Source organism: Nelusetta ayraudi, unplaced genomic scaffold (genome assembly GCF_046127955.1).
Source record: "Nelusetta ayraudi isolate G7.1 ecotype Tasmania unplaced genomic scaffold, CSIRO-AGI_Nayr_v1 ptg000052l, whole genome shotgun sequence".
In the NCBI taxonomy this organism is placed as follows: Eukaryota; Metazoa; Chordata; class Actinopteri; order Tetraodontiformes; family Monacanthidae; genus Nelusetta; species Nelusetta ayraudi.
This window is the reverse complement of record NW_027466102.1, coordinates 4,720,750-4,746,347: the sequence shown is the minus strand read 5'-3', so window position 1 is coordinate 4,746,347 and position 25,598 is coordinate 4,720,750. Positions and strand designations below refer to the sequence as shown.

Below are 25,598 nucleotides of genomic sequence, written 5' to 3'. Positions count from 1 at the left end.
CAACCCTTCCTCAGTGGGTGTGAAGAGACACTGCTCCTTTTATTGAAACTGGGCTTTTCACTGCTGTTTGGGTTGCACCCTTCAGTCTGCACTGAGTGGGTGGCTGTGTCCACCTGTTGGGCGGGAGGAAAGGAGGGCGGCCTCTGTGCAGAGCACTGGTGGAGTCTCGGGACCAGCATTTGTTTCCTTATCATGAAGTCGCGAACCCAAATTTGATCCGCCAAAAATGAAAACACGAGCCCGCTTTCTGTCACGTCTCAGAAATGAATGATTGAAATCCTTGAGGTAAACTGTCTCCTGCAAATGCAAATGCAAATGCAAATGCAAATGCAAATGCAAAAAAAAACTGCTCACGAAGCCACCAGTTGAGAAACACTGGTGTGGTGTTTCCGTGAAGCTAATGCCGAATGGAGCGTCATCATCATCATCATCATCGACGCAGGGCTCAGTCAGTGTGTTTACTGTTTCACTTTGCACGTATGCGGCTCCAATCCCATCGTGCTCCACGTGAATCTGTGACAGTGTGAATAACAGAGAGGCGAGCAGATGGACGTGTTTGCCCCCCCCCCCCCCCGCCCCTCCTGTGGGAAATTGATTGAAGCAGCAGTCAGGTGACCTCTCTGCGCTCCGACCAAATGCTGAACGCGCCCAACTTTGATACACGAGCAGCCACCATCAGAAATGCTCCCATCCTATAAAATCTTTATAAAAAAAAAAAAAATTAACAATCTTCCGGTGACCAAATTCAGATATCCAGGAAAATAACTCTACGCGTCTGCGAGCCAATAAGAAATTTGGCATTCACGTGTGTTCAGATCTAACGCCGCTGCCGATTCGCTTTCTAATTTTTTTTCTAATGTAATTTTTTTTGCTACAATAATAGCAAAATGGTTTAAAAACACCTGGTATCAAAAAAGAAGTATCGCACTGGAACTGATATGGAAATTGGCATCATATCAAGAAATAGTTCAGATGACACCCCAGGCCCTGTCATCCAACACGCGTCTGGTGCTTTGGATAAGATTCTAAGGAAGCAGTGCGGTTGCATTTTGTTCCTTGTGAAGAATGTTTCCCCTCCTGTCAGACTTCTCGTTTTTGCTTCACGCGGCGTCTCCCGTCGATCTGAACCAGCCTCCGTCAGCCTCTGCTGGAACTCGCCTCTCTTGTTTGTCTGCAATTTTGCCGAATCGGTCACTTCGCGTCGCTGCTTTTAAACGGCCGCAGCATCGTCGGCTAAGCTGGGCTACGGCTCTTTTATTTGCCTCGCTTTTCACCGGCAGTCGCAGAAAAAGACGCCGGGCTCCCGCAGCTTGATTGCGCTCTTGTGTTCTTAAATCGGTGTTTCAATCCACGCTGGTTTGGTTTGAGTTTTTCAGAAATGGGGCAGAAAAAAAAGAAAAAAGAAGTTGAGACAAAAAAGAAAACCAAAAACAAAACTCGAGGGAGAGAGAGTCTCCTCCTCCGCCCCGGGGCCGTAGCCGGGTGTAATTGTGGGGAGGGTAATTATATCCAGGACGCTTTGGAGCTTTTGGAGTTAAAATAGGAAACAAACCTCACAGGCCAAGTGTTCCTCCGTGTCACCGACGCAGACAGATGGACGGCGGCGGCAGCGCCAGTGATCACGCAGGCTTCGCTCAAAATAAAAATGCGCTCATCATGGGAGACTTGGTGAGTCGGTCCGGTGGAAGTTTTATTTATTATTTTTATTATTATTATTATTATTATTATTAATGTTATTAGCCTGTTTTAATAAGCAATCCAACGCTCACTAGTTTAAAGAAGTAAAGTTATATATAAAAAAAAAAAGTCAGGACTGAAACTACTCGGCATATATATACTGTAGTTCATTATTCACCCGTTAGTCAATATTGAAGGGAAACTTAAGACACTCGCTGTCAATAAACGAGGTTCACACTTCTTTCTTTGAAGGTTCAGGCTATGCTACAGTGGTGGAAAAAAGTCTTCAGACAATCTTAAGATTTTACTCAACCTCAATTGTTGTCGCTAAATAATTTCCAGATGTTGTTTTTTTTTTTTTTTTTTTTACGTATTTCAAAAGGTTTGACTGCATTGAATGCACGCAAAGTAACGTGATCATTGTCTTCACGTGGATCCGGATTATTAATGAATGATCATATATATTTCTAGGCTAACTGAGAAAATGTTGCCCTGGTTGAAGGGCAACCAGTGAAGCAGCTCTCAAGTTCAGAAAGGGTGGTGACCCCTGCTATATAGACTAGGCTAGAGACAGCCCTTCGTGTTGGTGTATGAAGATGTATTGTGTGTGTGTGTGTGTGTGTGTGTGTGTGTGTGTGTGTGTGTGTGTGTGTGTGTGTGTGTGTGTGTGTGTGTGTGTGTGTGTGTGTGTGTGTGTGTGTGTGTGTGTCAGAGAGAGAGAAAGGAGGAATCCCTCTTTTGTCTGGATGAAGCATGAACTCTCCAGGGAAACTTTCAAATCCTCTCTGGAATGTGCGTGTGTGTGTGTGTGTGTGTGTGCGTGTGTGTGTGGGGGGGGGCACTACAGACTCGTCACTACACTTACACTTGAATTTCAGCCGTCTCAGTGCGTTCATGTGTGAAGTGGGTATATTTTGCACTGCACAGCAGTGTAGCTGAGTGTCAGCCAGTCAGCTGACTGCACAGGAGCTGCAGTGTCTTCTTCCCCCCCCCCGACTCCTTTGTCTCGCTGTTCTTTTTGCCCACTTTCGTCTTTGGTTTCATCTCCTTGTCCCTCTCTCTCTCTCCCTCTCTCTCTCCCTCTCTCCCTCTCTTTCTCTCTCTCTGTCTGTCCCTGCCGGCCTGCAGGTCAGGTTTCATCAGCTGTTCCCATTAATGTGTTTATTTGTGCGGCACTCAGTCGTTTCTCTGGTGGCCGTGGATTTCACTGGGAGTCTGGTGCCACTTTTCTGAGTTTGTTGTGTTTGGCCTCTTTCTAAACCCCCCCCGCCCCCCCCAAAAAAACAACAAAAAAACCAAACAAATAAAAAACACATTGTCGTTAGTTCATCAGTGCCATGTTCCCTATTTGAAATTGATTGCTAATCTCTGGTAACGCACATTAGCCATGTGCTCAACAGGAACATTTTGAGAGTATTTTGCTGTCAGTCTTTGCAGTGGCACTCCAGCATATTTCCCGTATGGCGTTGCTAGGCAAACGCACTGAGTCAGCGCGCAAAAATGTTGATTGGTTCCATCGAGATGAGCTTGAGAAGACGACGAGGGCCTCGAGGTTAAGACGCCGGTGACGCCCGGACGGAATATCGATTTTTAAAAAAAGGCGTCATCGGCCTCATTATCACAACAGTAGTTTTCCCTCCCAGATGGACTCCAGTCCTCTCTGCTGCGGATTCACCCCGCATGTCCGTGTGATAAAGAGCCCATTGAAAGTGTGACGCCGCTGTTTTGTTCCTCCGTCAGGATGGTGATGGAGGAAGGGAGGCAGCGAGACGGAGGGAGGGGCTGTCCGCCAGGGCCTGAGGGGAAGCGGCTGTTCATCGAACTCGGTGAGTTGACCTTTCACCTCAAATTTGAGCCGTTCTGTACTGAGCTGCAGTATTAAGTGATCACTGATAAGTATTAATACAAAGATGCAATGATTTTTCATTCACATTTACTGAGCAGTGACATCAAATACCGGTGCCGTCTGGCACCACTGCGCTACTCTCTGGAGAAGAAGATGAGATGTGTCTCTCTCGGCCTTTGTGCCTTCTCGTGCGGGGGGGCTGTCACTCCAGTCACACAAGTGCACCACCATCACATTCACATTCACTAACTAAAGCGTGCTTAATAGGTCACAGATACACAGCAGACGGCTCCAAATGATCCAAAATGTGGCTCCTATTTACTAGGGTTTTTTTTTTGCCAATGTCGCAAGTTGCTACAAGAGTTTTGCAAGTGCAGCCAAACCAGTTCACTGGTGAACATTAACGACATGAGTCATTTCTCAGTTGAACCCGAATGGAAATGTGGATTCGTTTGAATAACACACTGAAAGAAAGGATGAAAGAGCGAAAAATGTCTTTTTTTTTTTTTTTTTAGCTTTCCTTAATTTTCAACTGTTAGGAAAAAAATAGAAAAAAGGGAAAAAAAGAAAACAAAACTCAACTATAATTTAATATTTGTTATTCTGAGGCTACGATGCAAGTTGGTTTCATCGGTACAAATTAAAAGGCTGACGCATCTCATTTGTTTTCGCAAGGCCCTGGTGTGTAAATCTGAATTGCTTCATTCACACCTCGACTCTAGCGTGACCTGAGAGGTCTGACTGTCAGACTGCTTTCAAGAGTTTCAAGAGTTAAGTTGTCAGTGTTCAAGTAGCTTTGAACAAGCTGTATACGGTGGTAGAGAAAAGTTATTGGACACCTCATGCATTTGTGGTGATGTGCTGTATTGCGCCAAGAATCAGTCTTAAAGGTTAAGTGTGTAATATTTGGAAATTTTGAGAAGAAACAGCGACATCAAGTGGTCACATCCTTAGGTTGCAGCGTCTCTCCCTCTCCACCGCCCTCCTGAGCCTGCCAGTGAACTACGGTGGCCTGCGCACCCTAACCTGAAGACCTTGTCCACCTTCTTCCTCTTTGGTTTATTTGAAGATGTGAGCAGTCAGCCTAATTACGAAACACGCTGTCAGGCAGACTGGATTGTCCACACCAGGCTTCCTTAGAAATATGGTGGCGTAAGATGGCTGCTAACTAGGAGCAAGACCCTCGATCAATGTATATTCTTATATATACATAAGAACTGTGCTAAGGGTTGGAAAACCAAATAAAACTTTAATTGTACTGCGATTATACGCTTTTATTAATGTATTTATGGGCATTAAATGAAGCCTTTAGCGATATAAAAATCATAAATCAGGCCACATTTTACACACTGAACCCCTAAGTTGTGAAGAATTTACAAGAACTGCAAGAATTTGACATTTCTTTCTTATTTTGTCTTATTAACAATAAACAACAACAAATAAATGTGCATGCCTCTGATGCAGCAAAGCTGTCTGCCTGGCCAAATATTTCATGACAATAATGGGGTTTGAGTCCAATTTTGACTGCTGCATTTTGTTTCTGAGGAGGACCTGAGTTCCCTCTCTCTCTCTCTCTCTCTCTCACTCTCTCTCTCTCTCTCTCTCTCTCTCGATCCCCCCCCACCCCCCCACCCCCCCGCCACCCTATCTCTTTCTGTTACAGCCGAGCAGGACTTCAACGCCATCTGTCTGTCGTCGTACCGGACAGCCTGCAAGCTCAGATTCGTGCAGAAGAGATGCAACTGTGAGTCACCTCCCCCCCAAAAAAAAAGAAAAAAAAAAGAAAAGATGCTTTCAGACAAACCTCTGTACGAATGTCGTGCACGCCCTGCTGACGCTCTGCCTCTCTGCCTCTCGCGCTCAGTGCACCTGATCGACATCTACAACGTGATCGAGGCCGTGCGGGACACGGGCCTGAATGCGGTGGAGCTGAACGCCGGCATCTCGGTGACGCGGCTAGAGAACCTGGTGTCCTCCATATTCAACCAGCTCAGCAAGCGCCTGCCCACCACCCACACCATCGACCCCAGAGAGAGCTCCGCCCTGCTGGTGGACTTCCTGCTGGCTGCCGTCGACTGGTAACGGCACAGTTGCCCTGAAAGTTTTTCGCTCTGATCTTTTTCTTTTTTTTTCATGTCAGCATGTTTTCTTTTTTTCCAGTGAGCCAGAGAGCCATCTGACGGTGCTCTACGTTAAGGCCATGCTGTCCATGCTGTGCGGAGGCAAACTTGTGGATAAGCTCCGATGTAAGTGGCTGCTCGCACAAATAGAATAGAATACAAGAGATAGACTTTTACTGTCATTGTGACATGCACAATTAAATTAAAAAAAAAAAAGTGACAGACAGTCAGTGCATCGCACTAAAAGAAACATTCAAACTGCAACAATAAACACAGAAGCAACACACAAACTACAGTCATTAATACAATAGAAAAAAAGCAGCCCTTTGTCATTGTAATTGCTCGATCCCGTCTATGTGTGTTATGTCAGGTATGATTTACATACTCTAACATACAAAATACATACAAATAGTAAATCTAAAACTCCTGAAACAATTGGCTGTATTGAAGTAAGAGTTTGAAAAGATCTACATAGGTACGGGACAACATTGCGGATATTACGGATGTCAGAGAGATTTCAAGACAATAAACAATAAATAAACAAAAATAAAAGCATTTTTTTTAAATTATTGTTTAGGTGCAAAATAAATGTCTGTACTTTCCAGGAAAGAAACAGTGTTCAAAGAGAAAGGGTTTCATAGGGTCCAAAGTATTCCTGGTATGTCCATTCCAGCTAATTGGCTTTGCAATTGACCGGGATAATTGTCTTGATACTCTGGTGATGTCTCAGGAAATTCTCAGTTGCCAGGCCTCAGAACACATTGAATTGCAAGAAATGGCTGAAAGATGGACAGGTTCATTTCCCCGTCAGTGGAAAAATACTGCTGGGTCGACAAAGGAAGCAAAACTTCAATGTTGGCGCCAATATTGGTTCTGCATTTCCACTGTCTTCTAGGCTTTAGAATGACAGGGAGCTGGAAAACCACACTGAGCTCGCCGCTTTTCTTTTGGATCAGCTCACATTTTCCAACTGACACAAGTGTTAGCCTCGCGAGAACTTCTAAGCACAGCTTATGCACAACAGCTATCAGCGGTCAAAATCCTTACAGAAACTGAATATGGAGTAAATATCTGATTAGGAAAAGGAGGAATATCAGATTTCGTCCCTAACCTATTTTACAGAAAGACAGGCCTGTTGGTAAGACAGGCCTATACTGCTAGTATTCAAGCTCTGATAACAGATTGTGACAACCTGGCAACCAGTGCAACTGCTAGGAAGTCAAGGCTGAGTACACAGTAACTTGGCAATAACATTTGTTTATATAAATCAATGTATTTATAAATTGTCGCAACATGTGTGTAATTTTGACGTCCTGCCCACCTGTTGGACTGCCCCTCTGGTGTTTCCACTACTGTCCAGCAGGTGTCCCCCATCTGTAACCTCCTGCCGGCCTGGCTCCATATGAATGCACATTCAGTGTCCCATTGTTTTTCCAAACTGTCTGTCTGATGAGGATTGAAATCTCCCCATAAGGTCTTCTTATGTCCAGAGGGCCTCTGGACATTTCAACCCACGGTCTGAATTTCCGCACTTGTCAAGATAAATGTCACGTTTGTGCTGCCTGGCGCCAAACTGTCAACACTATCCCATATTTCCTAACAATGTAATCATGATGGAAGAATAGAATTTGGGACCTCAGCCCGCTTTTTAGATTCTCAACTATGCATTCCTTAGATTAGCTCCTGACAAGAGGCAAGGCTCTTGCTCATTGCCGCATCTTGTACATGCGTGTTGATTGAAGTCAGAGGTGACAGCGGTAAAGTAAGTAATAATTATGTGTGTGTGTGTGTGTGTGTGTTTGTGTGTGCGCGCAGATATTTTCTCTCAGGTGTCTGACTCCAGTGGTGCGTTGGTGCAGTCAAAGTTCGACAGCTTCCTCCGGGAGGCTCTCAAAGTGCCCACAGCCGTGCACGAAGGACCTTCCTTCGGCTACACGCACATTGTGGCGCGCGCCTGCTTCCCGCAGCAGGTACCTGCACGCTCGCACACCTCATCCGAAAAAACATGTATAGTGATAGTTTATATATAGTTATAGTGGTTCTGCAAGTCATGCAGCGAAAGGAATCCTCGTTCTTTACTGCGTTTGAACAGCGTCTCCCTTCTGACCGTTGACTGTGTATATTTCTGGGTGCAGAAAAGAGTGATGCTCAACATGTTCCTGGACATGGTGGCCGAGCCCCCTCAGTGTCTCATCTGGCTGCCCCTCATGCACCGCATGGCCAACGTGGAGCATGGTACGCAAACAGACAAACTGCAAAAAAAAAAACGTTTGTTTTCATTTTTACAATTATCCAGTTCGTCCAGTTTAATTTTGTGCAAAATTGTGTGGTTGTAGTAGTATCATATATTAGTTGCGTATACTACAGGTCAAAAGTTTGGACGCACCTTCTCATTTAATGGGTTTTCTTTAGTCTATTGGCTTTGTAGATTTTCACTGAAGGCATCAAAACTATGACTGAACACAAAACAGCTTAAAAACTGTGGAAGAACTCAAACACGTTTTATATTTTAGATTCTTCTAAATGGCCTGCTTTCATATAAAACATATCTAGAACTGTTTAGCAGCGATTTCCCTGCCTCATAATTCCATATATCTTGCTGGTATGTCTGACGCCTTCAGTATGTATCTGTAATGGAGAAAGTAAAACCATTGCATGGGAAAGGTGCGTCCAGACTTTTGACTGGAAGTGTGTGTGTTGTTGCTCTTTTAATGGAAAGATTCATTTGTTGCTAATATGATGTCGATGAAAACCCTCAGTAGTTGCTCAATACCAGGTTTCTTTATTTCTTTTATTTATTTAGCACATAGTCAAGATTTATACAATAAAAAAAAAGAAAAAGAACAAATACAAAAAACAAAATTATACAAAGCAGACGTGCTAGGAAGTCTAACAAAAACCCTGGATGGTCTTGTCAGGAGGACCTCCAGAAAGCGAGGCAAAACAAAATAAAGATGCAAACCATTATACACAACAAAACTCAACAAGTTGAACACAGATCAGGGAAATACACACAACACGGTGCGATAAAAGTTAAACGTGAAGGCAAGACATCCAAGTTCTTGGTTACACAGCATGAAAATGAGAAGGAAGTGCCTTCCACCTCATTTGGGAGGAAACAGCTCTTGATCGTGGGGGGGCGAAGCTGGTGTGCTTTACGGGTTGAAAAGTTCTGAAATTGTTGGTTTGAGGAAAATAAATTGTGAAGAGAGGAGAGACGTGTTTTGCTTAAACAACCATATACAAATTGAGCAATTTGGAGGTGGTTAATCTGATGGGTATCAAGGATACCACATTTATGGAACAAGGATAAAGTATTGGATCTCGGGGAAGAAGATTTTGCAACCGCAGAATTGGTTGCAATTTAGTTTGATGAGCACTCGCCCCGTAAATCATAGAGTAATAAAGGTTCAGGGAGACTTTTGTATTCAAGAGATGCCGGACTTTCCCAATAATTCCAATTTTTCACCCCCGCAATTTCAGATGTGATTAGTGAAATGTGAGGTTTCCAAGATCATTCTTCATCGGTCACCGCACCGAGAAAAGCAAGTTGCCGCTGTGTCTGTAGACGAGATGTTGACGGATGCCGTTGTCTCCTCTTGCTCGCCCTGTCAGTCTTCCATCCCGTCTCCTGCTCCTACTGCCGGGGCAACGGCATGAGCGGCTTCCGCTACCGCTGCCTGCGTTGCCGCGGCTACCAGTTGTGTCAGGACTGCTTCTGGCGCGGCAACGCCAGCGGCTCCCATAACAACCAGCATCAGATGAAGGAGCATTCGTCCTGGGTGAGTCACCGGCGACCCACTTGTTTATCTCATTCCGGGTGTGTGTGTGTGTGGGGGGGGGGGGTTGGTGGTGCCTTTGCGTGCGTGTGCATGCGCGCAGGGCCCTTGGACCTCAGCCGTTGAAATCTTATCACGATGGTGAGTTAAATGGAGGAAGTTTTGTGAGGAAAAACAAGAGGAGACCAGGACCGAACGGTGTCGACGTCCATGACGAGAGGCAGGACAGTCGCCAGTGCCGCAGTGCCATCTGAACCGAGGAGTTCTGCGTTGTTAAGTCCCCAAACAGAATTATTCCGACAACAGGCTCCCTATTCATTCATTATTATTCAATATATTGTCAAAAGGAGATGAAGCGCTTTAAAAGACGAGACGGGGCCCAGGATCTGTGCACGATTTTGATCTTTTACACCGTTAAGAGTTTAGTCCTGCTTTTTGAATCCAAAACACTCCCTCAGCGTTCATGCGACACCTGTGTGTTTGTGGTGTGTTTTTTGTGCGACGCAGAAATCGCCGGCGTCGAAATTTGGCCGCGCCCTGAGCAGGACTCTGGGCTGCGTGTCGTCCAGGAGAGAGCCCTCGCACCCCATTTACCCAGAGGAACCGGAGAGGACCCTCAACCTCACCAACATCGTGTAAGAGCCCCACCAGGTCTATGATGATGGAGGTTCATGGTGCTTTTGTCCAGCGGTGGCTGACGTTTAAAAGAAAAAAAGAAAAAAAAAGTATTTATTTTTCTCTTTGTACGTTTGCACAGAAAAGATTGAAAACAGAAAAAATAAGAAAGAATTTTAAGTATAAAGAGCCTCACAATGGCTGCTACGGAAATTACAGTTCCGTAGTGACACTGCTGATTATGTCATTTCATCAAAAACGTAAAAGTAGAGGATTCTTGTCTTTTTTTTTATAAGATGCATAACAGAAACAGAGGGCGGCATGATGCTGGCGGTGTTGCTGCTATTCGTGACACCAACCCCGGCCTTTCATTGTTGAGCGTGCATGGTGTGCGTGCGTGCGCGTGCGTGTGGGTTCTCTCCATGTGCTCCGGCTTCCTGCTGTGATCCGCACACCTACACGCACACTAGTGGGTGATTGACAGCAGGCGCAGGTTCCGGCTCTCGGTACACTGACTGATGTAGAAATATGAAGGAGAAAAAAAAGAAAGCAGTTTTGACCTCACTTCTCAAATTTCCATTATTTTCATTGCCGGGATTTTTTTTTTTTATTATTATTCAGCAGTGTTGGGGAGTCCCTAGTCAAATGTAATGTCAGTATGTCATTTAAGATCATTTTTAAGATAAATGTAATCAGTTACATTACTGGGAAAAAAATAGAATTAAATTGCAGCTACTTGTGGAATCATTCATGATTGCAATCTTAATTGCATCTCACAAAGAAGAAGGTTGTGCTTTACGTTGAATCGTTTTGTTGTTGTTGCTTTGCATGGTTTTCTCGCCCACTGGCACTGAAAGTTTGACACTACTCTGATGCTTCAAGTTTGGAACTGCAGAGCCCCCTACCCACTCGCCTGCCAGTTGAATTGTCTCTCTACTTTTTGAGTGCTGCTGTCAGGTCGAAACAGTTGGGAACGTTCATTTCAAATGTTGAAAAGTAATCTAATGGAATGAGTTACATTACTTTAATAAAGTGATGTAGCTCATTACAGTGTTACTCAACAGGGTAACTTGTAATTGTAACCAATTCCATTTGCAAAGTCATGCAAATGGAATCCCAACGCTGTTATTGGTGGGTGAGGTTGCTTGCTACATTCGCACTGAGGCCACGGTCTATTTTAAAACACACGGAACAAATCTTGCCTCGTCATCGCCCCCTCCCGACCCCCGCCGAGTCCAACGCATCCACAAAGATCAGAGGCGGTTGCTCCTCCGTCAGCGGCCGCTCTGCTTGGCCCCGCCCCCTCGTGGTGGTGGCTGACCCACACCATTTGTTTCACTCTGGTCTACGCAGACCTACGGCGCCGGCCGGGTTAGCCTACACAACCAAGCCCGGCTCAAACACAAGAGGCTGAAACTGGCGCGCATGTGAGTACGAGGACGGCGGTGGCGCGTCGCGGCGAAAACCCTCTGCAGAGTTTCTGCCTTTTGCCTTTTCCACCCGTCCCGCTTTTCTCCCTGCCTTCTCGCACCCTCTCCGCCCGGGCCGGCCCGTCTGTGTTTGCTCAGGCTACACGCTACAATTGGGGATTGCGTGGTTGCACTCGAGGGCGTGTGTGCGACGGTGAACTCGTGTGAGGGGAGGAATGTGGACTCACCGATAGGCAGGGCTTTGTTGCGTTCTGATGCGTTGCACTGACTCCGTGTTGACTCTCATGATCGTGTGTGTGTGTGTGTGTGTGTGTGTGTGTGTGTGTGTGTGTGTGTGTGTGTGTGTGTGTGTGTGTGTGTGTGTGTGTGTGTGTGTGTGTGCACAGCCCTTCCCCTCCTGTGAGGGACGCCAGCGAGGCCATGCTTCTGCCCTCATCAGCCCAGGAGTCCTCCAAAAGGTAAAAGCTATGAGAGAAAAGGGAGGGAGGCGGGTTGAGGTGGACTTTCTTGATAATGCAGCCGACAAACCAGGATTTGCACAATGATTTCCTCATTTTTTTTAAAACTATGTTTTAATCTCTTTTCGTTGTTTAAAGGTCCGGTGTGTAAAGTTTATTATGAAAGCCCGCCCGGCGTCCCGGATTTAGGGCTTCCTCAAAAGATGGCAGCTAACTAGGAGCAAGACCCTTGCTTGCACTGCGAGGATACACTTTTATTCACATATTTATGGGCAGAGTGTTAAGCTTTTACCGATATAAAAGTCATAAATCCAGCCAAATGTTACGCACGGGACTTTTAAAGGTCCCATCTGGTGTAAAATTGGCTTTACCAGCGTTTTCGAGCAGTAATGTTTTCCCTCGAGGCAGAACTCCCCAGAAAAGAGGAAGCTCCACTTCGTCTTTTTCTTCTTTAATCTTTCCTCCTTAAGCCATCCTCTTTCACCCCCTCTTGAACAACTCAACAAATTTAATGCAATCTAGGAGACAGATTTTATTTGATTTGCTAGCTTGCTAACTGCTTTTCCATTACCCCTAGAATTGCGCAAAAAGCAAAAATATCAGTTAAAAACTGCTCATGGAAACACCTAAACTTGGAAAAACCTCTCAAATATCACTAGAAGGTTTTGACGCTCTCATGACGTGGTTTTTCAGACGTAAAGATATAGAGGTGTTTCGCTAAAGCGTCATGGAAACACTTTTTTCGCATTTACTCGTCAGCGGACGTGACGTACGGGGGTCACGTGACCAGTTCACTTCAAGTGAAAATGGCGCGTTATGTTTGGACGGAGGAGGAGACGGAACATTTGTTTTTACAAGTAATCAAAGATAAAAAATATAACGAACCATTCTTGACAGGAAACGACGTGGAAATGCAGATTTATCGCAAAATGTCTTGGACCTCCATCCTTCTCGAAGTGGGGTCTGGCGGGACGAGATTTTACAGGAATTACGACCCAAGCGCTTCACACCATTAAACCGAAACACCTGCGAATCGCAATTGTACAAAATTTTAGAAATATTGGAAACACAGCTAATGATGCAAGATGGCTTCTCTTCACTTTGGGATGAAAACATGTGAAATTTGCACCTTTAATCACGAATTTAGTAACACGGTGACATAAAGGAATTGAATGAGAAGTAGTTATATTGCTGTAATTTTCTGTGTTGGTCCGGCCTCTCACTCCTGCAACATGAACCATTTACTTAGTTACTAAATAAGTAACAACTTAGTTATTGCTCATATTATAAGTAATAACTAAGTAATAACTTAGTTATTACCTATTTAGATTATTTATTAGTGTAATTCTTGGAACGCACCTCCGTGCACATCATCCCTTCTCTCTCTTCCAGTTTGCCGGCCGCCCAGCGTATGAACGAGGAGCACGCGCTGATCGCCGCCTACGTGAACCGGCTTCAGAGCAGCCCGCGGTGAGAGACAGCAGGGAAGCAGAGCACCATCAGCTCATCCGGCTTCCTGTCGGCCTCATTAGTAACTGAATCGATGAATCGATTAGCGATTCACTTTAAAGGCCGGCGTCCTCGTTCAGCTTTATTTTTTGCTGAATCGTTTCCAGTGAGGCAAAGCGTATGAATCAAAAAGAGAATCTCACATGAACAAGCGGCTAGACCAGCATTTCTCAACTGGTGGGTCGCGACCCAAAAGTGGGTCCTGAAGTTGTTTTGATTGGGACGCAAATTTGTTGTGGGCATCCCATTCCCACCCCCATTTTTAAAGGGAATTTTAAAAATGTATATGTTTATAGAGAAAATGTTGGCGCTTTATTTTGCAGGAAACTAAATTTGATTCACTAATTTCAATCATTTATTTTCAAGACATGATAGAAAGTGGGCTTAGCATTTATTTTGGAGGGATGAATTTCAGTGCTGTGGAATCAATTTGGGTCGCGACTTCATGATAAGGAAATAAACGTCCTGAGTCTCCACCAGTTGAAAACCGCTGGTCCAGACTGTTAAAACCACCTTGTGATGAGGCTGTCGGTCCTCCCAGGCAGCTCATCATAAGTTTGGTGGAGCGCGACTCATCAGCTGTCACAGTGATCAACAAGGACAGGAGTTTTTTTTTTTTATTATTATTGTTTGTTGTGGCTGTCAATCATCAACACTTGGCACCTGAATTTATTTAACGAGTTTAGTGAGTTATTTCTTTTTTTTTCTTTGCTTATAATTAACCTTCTTCATCTGCTCAATAGAAAGTTAAAAGCGGGATTGTTATGTTTTCAGAAATGTGCAAGATTTGCAGCAGAAATTAAGAATTAAAGAAAAATATTTTTATGAGAAACTTTTTTTTTTCAAAGGAACTCATGTTGCTACTCTTGTCTGCAGGACACTGCGTGGTAATTAAGCGCGTTGTGTGGTACTCCTTGGTGGTAGTTATACTAGAACGTCTATTAAGGCTTCATGGTTTCACATTATCACACACAAACTCACTCACCCAACTAAACGAGAACCTTATTATATCATAATCCAGCTGCTTGAAGTTGATCCCTCATCACAGTTCTAATACTAAACATCATTTCCAGTCAGTTCAGTTGCTGATCTCCTGCCTTTGCATGTGTGTGTGTGTGTGTGCAGTGCTGACAGTCACAGCAGGCAGGATGAGGAGCACAAGCTGATCGCCCGCTACACCTCCAAGCTGGCCGAGAGCGACGGCGCCGGGGTGAGTAAATCGCGCCTGCTTGCTCTCATTTTCCTGTGTCGTTGTCAACGCCGAGGTTGACGAGTCACGGCAACTCTGCCCAGGTGATACCCAACCGCAGCATCAACTTCGACATCAACAAGCAGAAGAGGGAGCTCATCGCTCAGCTCGAGTGCAAGAACAGGTAAAGAGACTCGCGCAAAGCTGCGTGAAGATGATTCTCCACTTCAGCTTTTAGAGTAACAAATAAAGTTCCCTAATATTGATCTCTTAACATTAAACAAGTTGAGCTTCGGTCTGTATTCTTGTCCAGTGTAATGACTTACAATACAGTAGTGGAAAAAAGTTTTCGGACACCCTTAAAATTTAGTTTAATCCCAATTAGTCATCAAATATTTTTGCAAGATAGTCAAAATGTTCAAAATGTTTGGCTGCATCCGAGGCGAAAACACCCGTGGAATTATTTTTCTTTTCTATCACTAATACGACAAAATAGGAAAAGTCAATTCTTGTAGTTCCAGTACTCGTGTACAGTGCAGTCTCGTGCACCGATCTGTCCAGTTGTGATCTGGACTAAACAGCTCAGGTGCAGCATGTGGGTCAATGTTGCTGGCTGCACAGAGATAATGACTCAAGAATGATTTTTGAATGAATGAATAGTTCATTTCATTTCAAATGTACAATACTGAAATTGTGTACAATTAACGGACAGAAAAGATAAAGAAAAGACAAAAAAAAAAAACGTACAATTTTCCACAATATTCTCCCACAACAAAACTAAACTCTGTCAATGAAAAAAGTAGCAGGCTGAAGCCGAGGCTTATTTTTGCCTCTCTTGTTTCACGCAGTACAGTACATCACAAACTCACGAGGCGTCCCAAAACTTTTTGCCCTCCACCACTGTACAATAGGTTCCTTAATGCAGTGTTTTTCAACCACTGTGCCGCGGCACACTCGTGTACCGGGAGATAAATGTCAGGCGTGCTGTGAAAAATTATCCAATTTCACTCAATTGTTCTAAAAGAAAAAAATAATAGTAACGCTCTATTATAGAGTGTCAGTACTTTAAAAGAAATGCAGCCTATTTCCCTCCCTCCATTGCTCCCAGGATATCAGCCTTTGTCATTTAATAATATTTTTTGGTTAGCAGTGTACCATGGGATTTTTTTCTTTTTTTTTCTTTCTTTTTTTCAGTGTAATAAATGTGCCGCGGCTCATTAAAGGTTGAAAAACACTGGACGCAGCTGTCCGAAACTTTCTCTCCAAACTGCTTACAACTATAATCTCTAAACTGGAAGCTCGTGAGACCAGAGCGTGATTGAACACCGGTGCCTCCAGTGTCACGGAATTGGCTGTTCACTGGCTGACTCGGGTGAAAGTAATGATTAATAAGAATGTTGGGAGAGCTGCCACTGTAAAGTTCATTCAATTACTAAAAAAAACTGTACTAGAAAATAAAATGGCTCAGGTTTAGCGTGTTAGCTAGCTGTTGTTGTAGCAACGTCTTTTAGCATTTCTGGAATTTTAATCAATACACTGGGAAGCGGTTTCGTTTAGCAACTCTTGATGACAAGATGACCAGAAGAGGAAGACTGAAAACTTGGCAGGGGGGGGGAAATCATCTCTCCTCGGCCTGTTTTCACCTCATTTTCTCCTCCCACCTGATAGAATGCAAGAGGCAGCAGATCAGCGCGCTTTATTTTGCCGCTCCGTCGTGCATCGCTCTCCGGCTCGCGGGCTGACGAGCGTGTTTTTCGGCTCTCCCCAGGGAGATCTTGGCAGAGATCAGGCGTCTCCGCGCCGAGCATGACGCGGCGTGTCAGTCCAGCCCCGAGAAGGGCAGCACCAACCCAACCCTGCTGGCCGAGCTGCGGCTGCTCAGGTAAACAAAAGTTCCTCCGCGCTCCAATTTCAGTGCGCGATGCCGGGGAACGGCGGCTATTTGCATTTCCTCTTATCCTCAGTCCTGTTTATCTTTGTGACTCACAGCGACCAAAATGTTGTCCAGAACGCACTTTTTAACAGCAACAACAACAACAAAAAATGAAGTTTGTCACCCCTTGCTCCTGCTTTGTCTGGCAGGAGGTTTGTTTTTTTTGTCGCGGTGTTACAGAACAGTGGGTGAGTTCTTTACGGCAGATGGCGGCGACATATGGTGGATCTTTTTTAGAAAGGACAAAAACAGACCCCCCCCAAAAAAAAGATAAAGATAATTTGCTGCATGTTTATGTTGTGATGGAAAAAAGGAAGCGGGAGAGAAAACCAAGTACAGAAGCTCCCAATGATTTTTGTTTTGATCGCATATGTAAAATTTAGCCTTTTTGCCCACGCGACTCTGGGGGGCGCCAAAATGGAACGTTTCCACCGCGAGCCGCTGATGGTGACTATTTTGGCCTTGTATTAATGAACTTAATGCTGACAAAGCGGAATCTTATATTGCAATTTTAATGGTTACATTTTGGCAAATGTGGTTTAATTCAAACTTTCCTTTGTTGGAATCTTTCCATTTGCAACCGCCTCCAACTTCTCAGAACTTCTCAGGAAATCCTGCAGCCTTTTTAAGATGCAAAGGGGCCGTCACAGTTCTAATTTTATCATTGATATGAAGTTTTGAAAGGCTGCGAAGGCTTTCCGGTGGGGGTCACCAAGGTTTGTGTGTGTGACTCAGTCTTTTTTCATGTTTATTTACTGATCTATCTGACTATGCGAGCCAGAGCCAAGGGGTTCTTTAATGTCCCGTCCAGACCACAGGCTGTTTGGAATTAAACATGGTGAACCCCCTCAACTTGCTTGTTAATCTGTTATGACGTTGCTTGGACCCGCTTCTCCTGCCTTTGCCTTTTAGTTTAGTGCAAATCGCAAGAGTTTAGGATACTGCTGAACTTCCCTCAGCCTCATTTTAATCGCTACCATTTGCTAGTTTCAATTATATTACAGTGCATTTGGTTTGATGATATAGTTTGCTGTATTTTTTTTTAACGGAGGTGGTTTTTTATTCGTTCCTAATTTTATGATCAATTTATTCTCCAAATTGCCCACTAAAAATGAGACGATGTCAAGGATTTGAACAGTTTTTATGTTTCTCTCTCACACATTCCTCATAATGCACGATCACATCGAGTTCTGCCACAACATTTCACTGCCGTGCAACGGTTTCATTTCCTCCGACGGCGCTCTAAACCGGCTGAATGGTCTCGTGGAAGTGTGTTAAAAATAAGTGCGCGTGGCGACGGGAGACTGTAAAAAGGAAGGACTTTGTATAATCCGATCGCAAATCCCTTCAGAAAGTGTTTTAATGTCGTCCGAGGCAACTCCACATTTACCCGTCCAACGGGAAAACAATTTTCCAGATTATCGCTCTGGTTTACGTAGATGTGTAATATTTAGAAGTGGCTCATAGCAAATGCACCAGACGTCTGTTAAATCAGACGTGAATAGGCCAAGGACAGGAAACAGAACCCACCCGCCGGCCTGTATCGTCAATGCCTCTAATAGGTCTTTTAATTAATGGTTCGATTACTTGAGTCGCCAGTGTGGGAGGAATTTTGGATTTGGATTGGATTGGATAAAACCTGGATGAAATGCATGCTATTGGTTAAGAAATGTGTATCTCAAGATGTTGTGCAGGTTAACTCTTACTGATTTTGGATTTTAAAATATAACTTAAAGGTCCAGTGTGTAATATTTGGCTTTATTTGAGATTCTTATATTGGTTAAAGCTTAATATGCTGCCCATAAATACTTTAATAAAAGTGTGTAGTCGCAGTACAATAAAAGTATTTTGGTTTTCCTACCCATTTAACGGATCTTATTTACATAGATCAAGGGTCTTGCTTCCAGTTAGCTGCCCAGTTAGCTTGCCACATTACACATTTGTAATTAAGGTGAGTGCTCGTGTCTTCAAATAAACCAACGAAGAAGAAGGTGGACGAGGTATCCAGGTTTGTGTGTGCAGGCCACCGTAGTTCGCAGGTGAGTTCAGGAGGGGAGGGATAGCGACCTGCAATCTGAAACGTAACCACGTGATGTCGCTGTTTCTTCTTCCAAATCTCCAAATATTACACGCTTAACCTTTAGACTGTTTTTGTGACTCAATTCAAATATATAATATGATTGAGTTCCATGGGTATTCAATATCCAATATCGCTTCACGCTGAACGCAGGCTGCTGAATCGAGTCGAAACGCAATCGTTTCGCGACCGGCTTTGCAATATCGGCAAACGTCATGTCGTCATCCAAGCGATTCGATGTCATATCGTATCGCGATGGGGCTGCTGATTCAACCCCCCCCCCCCCTCGTCTTGAGGCTCTTTCCGTGCTGCCCACCAGCAACCGTGTCCCCGCTGCGACACTGACCGTAGTTCGCCGTGTGTTGCAGACAAAGGAAAGACGAGCTGGAGCAGCGGATGTCGTCCCTGCAGGAGAGCCGCAGGGAGCTGATGGTGCAGCTGGAGGGACTGATGAAGCTGCTCAAGGTGACCAACTCTGACGCCGCCCCACCCACTCCATCCCGCTCTGCCCCCCTCGCGGTCGCGAGCCTCGCTTTTCCCTCTCCTGTTTCTGCCTTGGTTTTGTTTACCCTTCTGCACCTCTGACTCTGTCTGACATCTTCCTTTCAATCCTTTTTCTCACACACTGTTTCCCACCACGTTGCGGCCCAGTAGGATGAGGAACAGCGGCAGGCCGTAAGTTTGCTCACGTTTGTGAAGTGTGGCTCCTGCTTATATTACAGACTATATTTTCAAATCATTATAGATTCCATTTACATTCACCACTTGTTGATTAATGTTTTGAACTTTGTATTTTGTAAAAGTTATTTTGAAAGTGAAAGTCGCAGTGATTGTCACATCCCAATGGATGTGAAATTTGTCCTCCGCATTTGACCCCTCCCCTGAGGAAGTGCTGAGCAGTTGCCACTTGGCTCTCTTTTGTTACACTTTTTGTTCCTCATAATGCAGGATCAAGTCGGGTTCTGCCACACCAACATTTCACTGCCATGGAACGTGACATGTGACAAATAAAATCTTTGAATCTTGAATCTGTGCAAAAATCTAAAAAAAATATATATATATATGTCTTGTGAAATCCTGCCCGACAAATCTCCTAAAAAGTGTTCCGCAAGATGTGCGCTCACCTCCTGAAGAAGAAGTGACGACGTTTCCTGGAGGCCGCCGCCAGTGTCTAACCGTCTCAGTGAATTTGTTCCCTCAGGCGCAAGCTGCCGGCTCCTCTCACCCTTCCCCCTCCCGGCCGAGCCCGTCGATCGCACGCTCCGCGGGCGCCCCGTCACCTCAGGCTCACGTGTACCAGCCTCAGGATTCACTTGCTGGCGTGGGCGGCGACGTGCAGGAAGCTTTTGCTCAAGGTAAACTTATTGAAATTTAAAAGCATATGACAAAAAGTATAATTGTTATTATTTTATCTATGTATCTGTCACCACCCTTGTCCTTTTCACATGAAATGATTTACTGTCATTTGCTTCAGTAAAGTGTGTCACATTTGGATATTTTTAAGAGAAAACAGCAACATAAGGTGGTTACATTTTAGATCGCCGCGCTCTTTCACTACCCGCCCTCTCCCGAGCTTGCCAGTGAACTATGGTGGCCTGCAAGGACTGATCTGGATACCTCGTCCACCCTCTTCTTCGTTGGCTTATTTCAGGAAGCTAGCGTTCGCCCTTAACACGACGTACTGTCAGGTGGGCTGTATTGTCCACACCAGGCTTCCTTAGAAATACGGCGGCGCAAGATGGCAGCTAACTGGGAGCAGGACCCTTCATCTACGTATTCTGATATATAAATAAGAACTGTTTTAAGGGTAGAAAACCAAATTAATTTTATTGTACTGTGAATATACACTTTTATTCGTGTATTTATGGGCAGTATATTAAGCCTTTACCAATATAAAAATCGTAAATAAAGCCAAATTTTACACACAGAACCTGTAAAAACTGCATAATATGAGACTTATGCTTCTCAGCGCCAAGAAGGAACCTGAGGAACGACCTCCTCGTAGCAGCTGACTCCATCACCAACACTGTGTCCTCATTGGTCAAAGAGCTCCATTCTGGTAATAGCACACACACACTTGCACAAAGATATTCTGCTTCTCTGCCTCTTGGTAAAAGTCCATTTTGAATTAGACCAAATAACTGTTTTGCTTCTCGTCAGTTGAAACAGTATGATTTTTCTTTTGTTTGTTTACTAAGCCTTTCCAAAGTGGTCCGTGTATTTTCATGTGATGTTTCACACGCCATCTTTTCTCACCAGATGATGTTCGGGAGGAAGAAGAGAGGCTAATTAACGGGAAGGACAGAGGTAGATACATTCCTCTCAGTCATCAGACGCTGCATTCATGCTCCTTCTGTGAAACCTCCAAAAAATTCTCACGTTATGGCCACATTCAAATCTTTATCTTGTGCATGTCTCACTTCTTTCTTTTATGTGCTTTATGTTTCCAGGTTAAGCAATGCCCTGGCTATCATTAATTGTATCTTATCTTTGGCTAAGTGCTAATATAATATGTTCTCCTCCAGCAGGATAAATGGGCAGCAGCAAATACAAAACAGTAAGTGATTTTCATCTTCTTCTTTTTTTTGAATTACATGACAGTATTTGTAATGGTACATTGATCCCTGCATGACAACATAATCGCTGAGTACATAACTCCTCCTTTCACAATCTTATCTGCGATGCTTTCATAGATAGCCACTTTATTTGTTTTTTGTTTTTTAAGAAAGGCCTGTACAAACATGACACTGATTAAATGGCGGTCCTACCCACCAATTTGTCTGTGAGTTTGAACTTGTTTGCGTAGACATGTACGATTCTCCGTGTCGTGTTTGCCCAGTCAGCATTTCAGTCGCTTGAATGGGTTTAATGGGTTTCTCTCCATCTTGAAAATTGAAGGCATGACTCATTAGAACTGAACTACGGCTGCTTTCAATGTTGCAAAGACTTCTTCTCGGCGCCGCGTCGCCGTCCAGTTGACGGAGCACGCGAGCGCTAATAATACAAGGCTGCCCGTCGAGCTCAGCAGATGCCATAATATGAGGCTGCGAACGCGCCCGTCGAGCTCAGCAGATGTTAGCAATCTGTGCCCTCCGTTGCGTCAGCCTGCAATTGTCCTGGCTAAATGTGGCCCTCAGCCACCAGCGCGGCAGGCCCACAAGTGGCAGAGAGCGAAGAGGAAGAGTCAAGTCCTCTGACATTGCACCCCAGGGTCGAATGAGGTCGAATTTCCGACTCTGAACGAGGGATTGAAGTGTTTTTAAACTGGCATCTACAGGCTGTAACAACGAAAGGGATGAGACCATGTCAACGTAATTGTAATAGAAATAATAATTATTATTTTTTTAAGCAGTGTACCAGTATGATTATTATCGAGTTATGTAACAGTCTCCACCTGCAGGGGCATTTGTCATCTGGTACAACTCATGCAAGGTGGGTGTTAATGCCATGGTTGCACTGCACAAATTCAACCCAATTTTAGCCCGGCAGCAGAGAGTGGAGGTACAAACACTTTGTTTTCTGTACTTTTTGTACTTTACTTCAGTCTTACTTTGTCTGACGACTCACTACTTTTACTCCCCACACTTGGAACATCTGTAGCTTCAACTCCTAACATTGGAAAAACATGCCTGTTTCTTTTGTGTTTAAAATATCTAAATTCTGTCCAAAGTAATTCACTTATTCTTTATTGTTATTGTTGCTTGAAGTGGAGCTATTTGAATTATGCTGTTTTGTATTTAAATATGAAACTGGCTTATATTTTAGAGGGAGGTTATTTTAGTGTAGCTCTGCTTTGGGGTCACTGTCACATTGCTTATCATTAATCAAAGTGTAAACATCCGATAATGGCTCACTGGTCAAACTATGACTGAAGACAGTTTGGTTGTGCTGCAGTTGAAAAGGGAAAAAAAAAACAACTATAGTACCGAGAGCTTCGAAGCTGTTAAATAATGATCCAGATGCTCCTGCACGACCTCTGACCTCTGGCCCCTGGTCAGGTCACTCCACATTATTCTGTCACAAATTTTGAATTTTTCCAAAATGATCAACACGTTGTTTCATTCACGGCAAAATAATGATTTTACTTGTTACTTAAGTACATTTCAGAACCTGCACTTTCACACTTTTACTTGAGTAAAGGAGTCGAATCGCTACTTTTACTTTTACCCGAGTATTTTTTTTTTTTTTTTTTACACAAGTATCCGTACTTTTACTTAAGTACAGAATGCAAATACTTTTGCCACCTCCGCCGGGCGAGGCACATCTTGTTGTGTTCACGATGACACACGAGAGCTTTTATGTGTCATGGCATGATGACCGATGGTTGATTGTGTGGTGCGGCCTTGTGGAGCGGTTCTCTCCTCACAAAGACACGGCAGGAATTCACACAGCCGCCACCGACGAGCTAAAAGCGAGAAACAATGGTGTAGCGTGACCCTGGTATCAGTAACGCGATAATCACTCACTGTTGCCACGATCGCCTGGACGCCTGGTTGGGCTGTGACTCACCGGCAGTCGTTACCACAAACACCGAGGTGGAGCTAAATATTCCTTTTGAAACGGTAGAAGTGGGTGAGGTGGAGAAAGATGAGATTTGATATTTCAACAGCACAGTTTGAGGCACTTTGAAAAATTAGGGCTGTTTGCTCTTCTTCTTCGTCAACGTCTTCCTCTGGTCATCTTGTCAACTTGTCCTCAAGTTGCTCAGTGAAGCCGCTTCCCAGAGCGTCGTTTCGACGTATCGATTGAAATTCGTGCCTAAACCTGAGCTGTTTTATTTTTCAAACAGTCTAGCAATGGGAAGAACTTTACAGTGGCAGCTCTCCCATGACTTTTCACCTGAGTCAGCCAGTAAACAGCCACTTACGTGACAGTGGAGGCACCAGTTTTAAATCTGATCTTCCAGCTAATGACGAGCTTCCCGCTACAGCATTGGTATTATAGTTATATATAGTTTGGAGAGAAAGTTTTGGACTGCTGCGTCTTCTGGGCCAGTGTTTCTCCACCTTTTATGAGCCACGGCACATTTACATCACGCTGAAAAAAATCCCATGGCACACCACCAAGCAAAAACATATTATTAAATGACACTTTTTGGCCGAATAATGACAAAATAGTCTCTGCATTTATTTTACACTAAATCAGTGTGAATCCTGGCCCTGTTTAGATGCACATGAAGCTGATATGCAGGGAGGAAAATAGGCTCACGTTCCTTTCAAAGCAGCGTTTCTCAACCGGTGGGTCGCGACCCGCTTTTGGGTCGTGGCTTCGTGGCCAGTTTCGCTTTTCTTTTCTTTTTTTTTCTTTTTTTTTTTAAGAGATTTTAAAATAGAGAAAATGTTGGGCATTTATTTTGCAGGACACACAATTTCATTCAATAGTTTCAATCATTTATTTTCTAGACATGATAGAAAGTGGGCTAGCATTTTTATTTTTGTGGACTAAATTTGGTAAATGTGGGTCCTGAGACCCCGAGTTTTTTTTAGGCCAATTAAGTAAAATTGGATCATTTTTTAAGACACACCCCACATTATGTGCTGCAGCACAGTGGTTCTGTTCTAGGCATGAAAAGTGGAGACGCACTTTATTTTCTGTGTTTTTTCTGTGAGAAAATTGAGAAAATCAATTTTGGGTGAACTTTTAGCTTTCAAATAGCACAATTTTTTTTGGGGGGGGGGGATTAAAGTAACAGCCAACACAATTCTGACTTCACCATGTTGTCGCCCACTCCTCAGGCAGAATGACGTCTCGTCACAGCCAAAGAAAGTCTGAGGCCCCGCTGGGAACAACCTCCACCTCCTCTCATTGGGCTCCAGCGAAGGGAAACCCTCCAAGTTCTGCTGTCAGTCAACCAATCACGATGCTGGACACCAAATGGCTACTGGGTCACTACTGATACATAGCTGTGATTTTGTTTTATTTTATTATTTTTTTTGTATGTGTGTTGTCGTTGTGTTGTTGTTCTTTTCCTTTTCATTTGATTGTGCATAGTTTTTACAACAACAAAAAAAAAAAAAGGAATCTGCAACCTACTGATTTATACTGTAGCATGCATGCGCGTGTGTGTGTGTGTGTGTGTGTGTGCGTGCATGTGCGTGCACTCTGGGTTTTTGAGGCGGGACGGGGGCGAGCAAGTGAGAGGGACGTAGCGGCGAGGCGTAAGGTTGCCGTTGGGAAGACGCGATAAGAGCGTTTCAGGATGGAAGTACAGGATGTAGGGGAAAAAAACCAAAAGAAACCAACAAGTAGACGAGTGGAACGTGAGGTTTAAAGTTTTCGGCACTGTGTGCTTAGTATTTATTGCCCGGGCTTTGATTTGACCTGTTACCAGTTAATCGACTAGTTTTGCTGTCTTGTAATCACTTTTGTTTTAACTGTCCACGTGTCCGCCCGCGTGTGTGGTCAGGCCCTGCTGAGAGGTTAAGCTTTAATAGGAGCGCAGACGGTGGACAGTGTCGATCCAGCCGATAGCGATGAGATGCTGGTACTGTATGTTAGTGAATGTCTGTTGTTTTTTTTGTTTTTTTGGTACTGCCGTGAAAAACCAGCAGGTTTTCCATCGGCGTTGATTACTTTGTTTGTGTGTCACAAGGCGATCCGTTCCAGGCCGGATGTTCATTATCGCAGTTCTGCTCAGATCTCGGTGGCCAGTTACCGACGTTTTTTTGTTGTGCCAGAAAATAAAACAGACTTTTTAAAAACAGACTTGTTCAAGCACCTTTTTTTTTTGTTGTTGTTGTTGTTGTTGTTGTTGCCCTAAAGCTCGATTGGCCTTCCACCAATCTCAGCTTCCCGTTTCATTCTGGCGGATTTCAGGATTTCTCAGTGGGTTTCAAACAGCAGACGGGAGGAGACAAAATGTTTATAAACCAGCGTGGCAGAACATTATACTGTCTAGGACCAGTGTGCGAAGTACAGGGGAGGCGCCGGGGGGGTCGGACCCTGAGAGAAAAAAATTGAACCAC

At 44.2% G+C, this 25,598-nt stretch overlaps 1 protein-coding gene across 7 annotated transcripts in view; it reads left to right on the top strand.

The window, feature by feature from the left end:
• Positions 1 to 25,338, top strand: part of dtnba (dystrobrevin, beta a) — a 33,678-nt gene extending 8,340 nt beyond the window's left edge. For 2 of the 7 annotated variants that reach the window (XM_076037666.1, XM_076037665.1), the window contains 20 exons: positions 3,418 to 3,503; positions 5,187 to 5,267; positions 5,388 to 5,601; positions 5,684 to 5,769; positions 7,459 to 7,613; positions 7,779 to 7,878; positions 9,259 to 9,425; positions 9,930 to 10,057; positions 11,854 to 11,925; positions 13,318 to 13,395; positions 14,560 to 14,644; positions 14,728 to 14,807; positions 16,392 to 16,505; positions 19,002 to 19,098; positions 19,288 to 19,308; positions 19,835 to 19,988; positions 20,603 to 20,692; positions 20,893 to 20,940; positions 21,159 to 21,190; positions 24,369 to 25,338. In XM_076037666.1, coding sequence (XP_075893781.1) covers positions 3,419 to 3,503; positions 5,187 to 5,267; positions 5,388 to 5,601; positions 5,684 to 5,769; positions 7,459 to 7,613; positions 7,779 to 7,878; positions 9,259 to 9,425; positions 9,930 to 10,057; positions 11,854 to 11,925; positions 13,318 to 13,395; positions 14,560 to 14,644; positions 14,728 to 14,807; positions 16,392 to 16,505; positions 19,002 to 19,098; positions 19,288 to 19,308; positions 19,835 to 19,988; positions 20,603 to 20,692; positions 20,893 to 20,940; positions 21,159 to 21,166 — 1,863 coding nt within the window. In that variant the 5' untranslated portion in view covers position 3,418 and the 3' untranslated portion in view covers positions 21,167 to 21,190; positions 24,369 to 25,338. Of the gene's footprint in view, positions 1 to 1,495; positions 1,669 to 3,417; positions 3,504 to 5,186; positions 5,268 to 5,387; positions 5,602 to 5,683; positions 5,770 to 7,458; positions 7,614 to 7,778; positions 7,879 to 9,258; positions 9,426 to 9,929; positions 10,058 to 11,853; positions 11,926 to 13,317; positions 13,396 to 14,559; positions 14,645 to 14,727; positions 14,808 to 16,391; positions 16,506 to 19,001; positions 19,099 to 19,287; positions 19,309 to 19,834; positions 19,989 to 20,602; positions 20,693 to 20,892; positions 20,941 to 21,158; positions 21,191 to 24,368 lie in introns of those variants that run through there. The other 5 variants (XM_076037663.1, XM_076037662.1, XM_076037661.1 and 2 more) reach the window with 5 other exon arrangements.
• Positions 25,339 to 25,598: the final 260 nt, after the last annotated feature.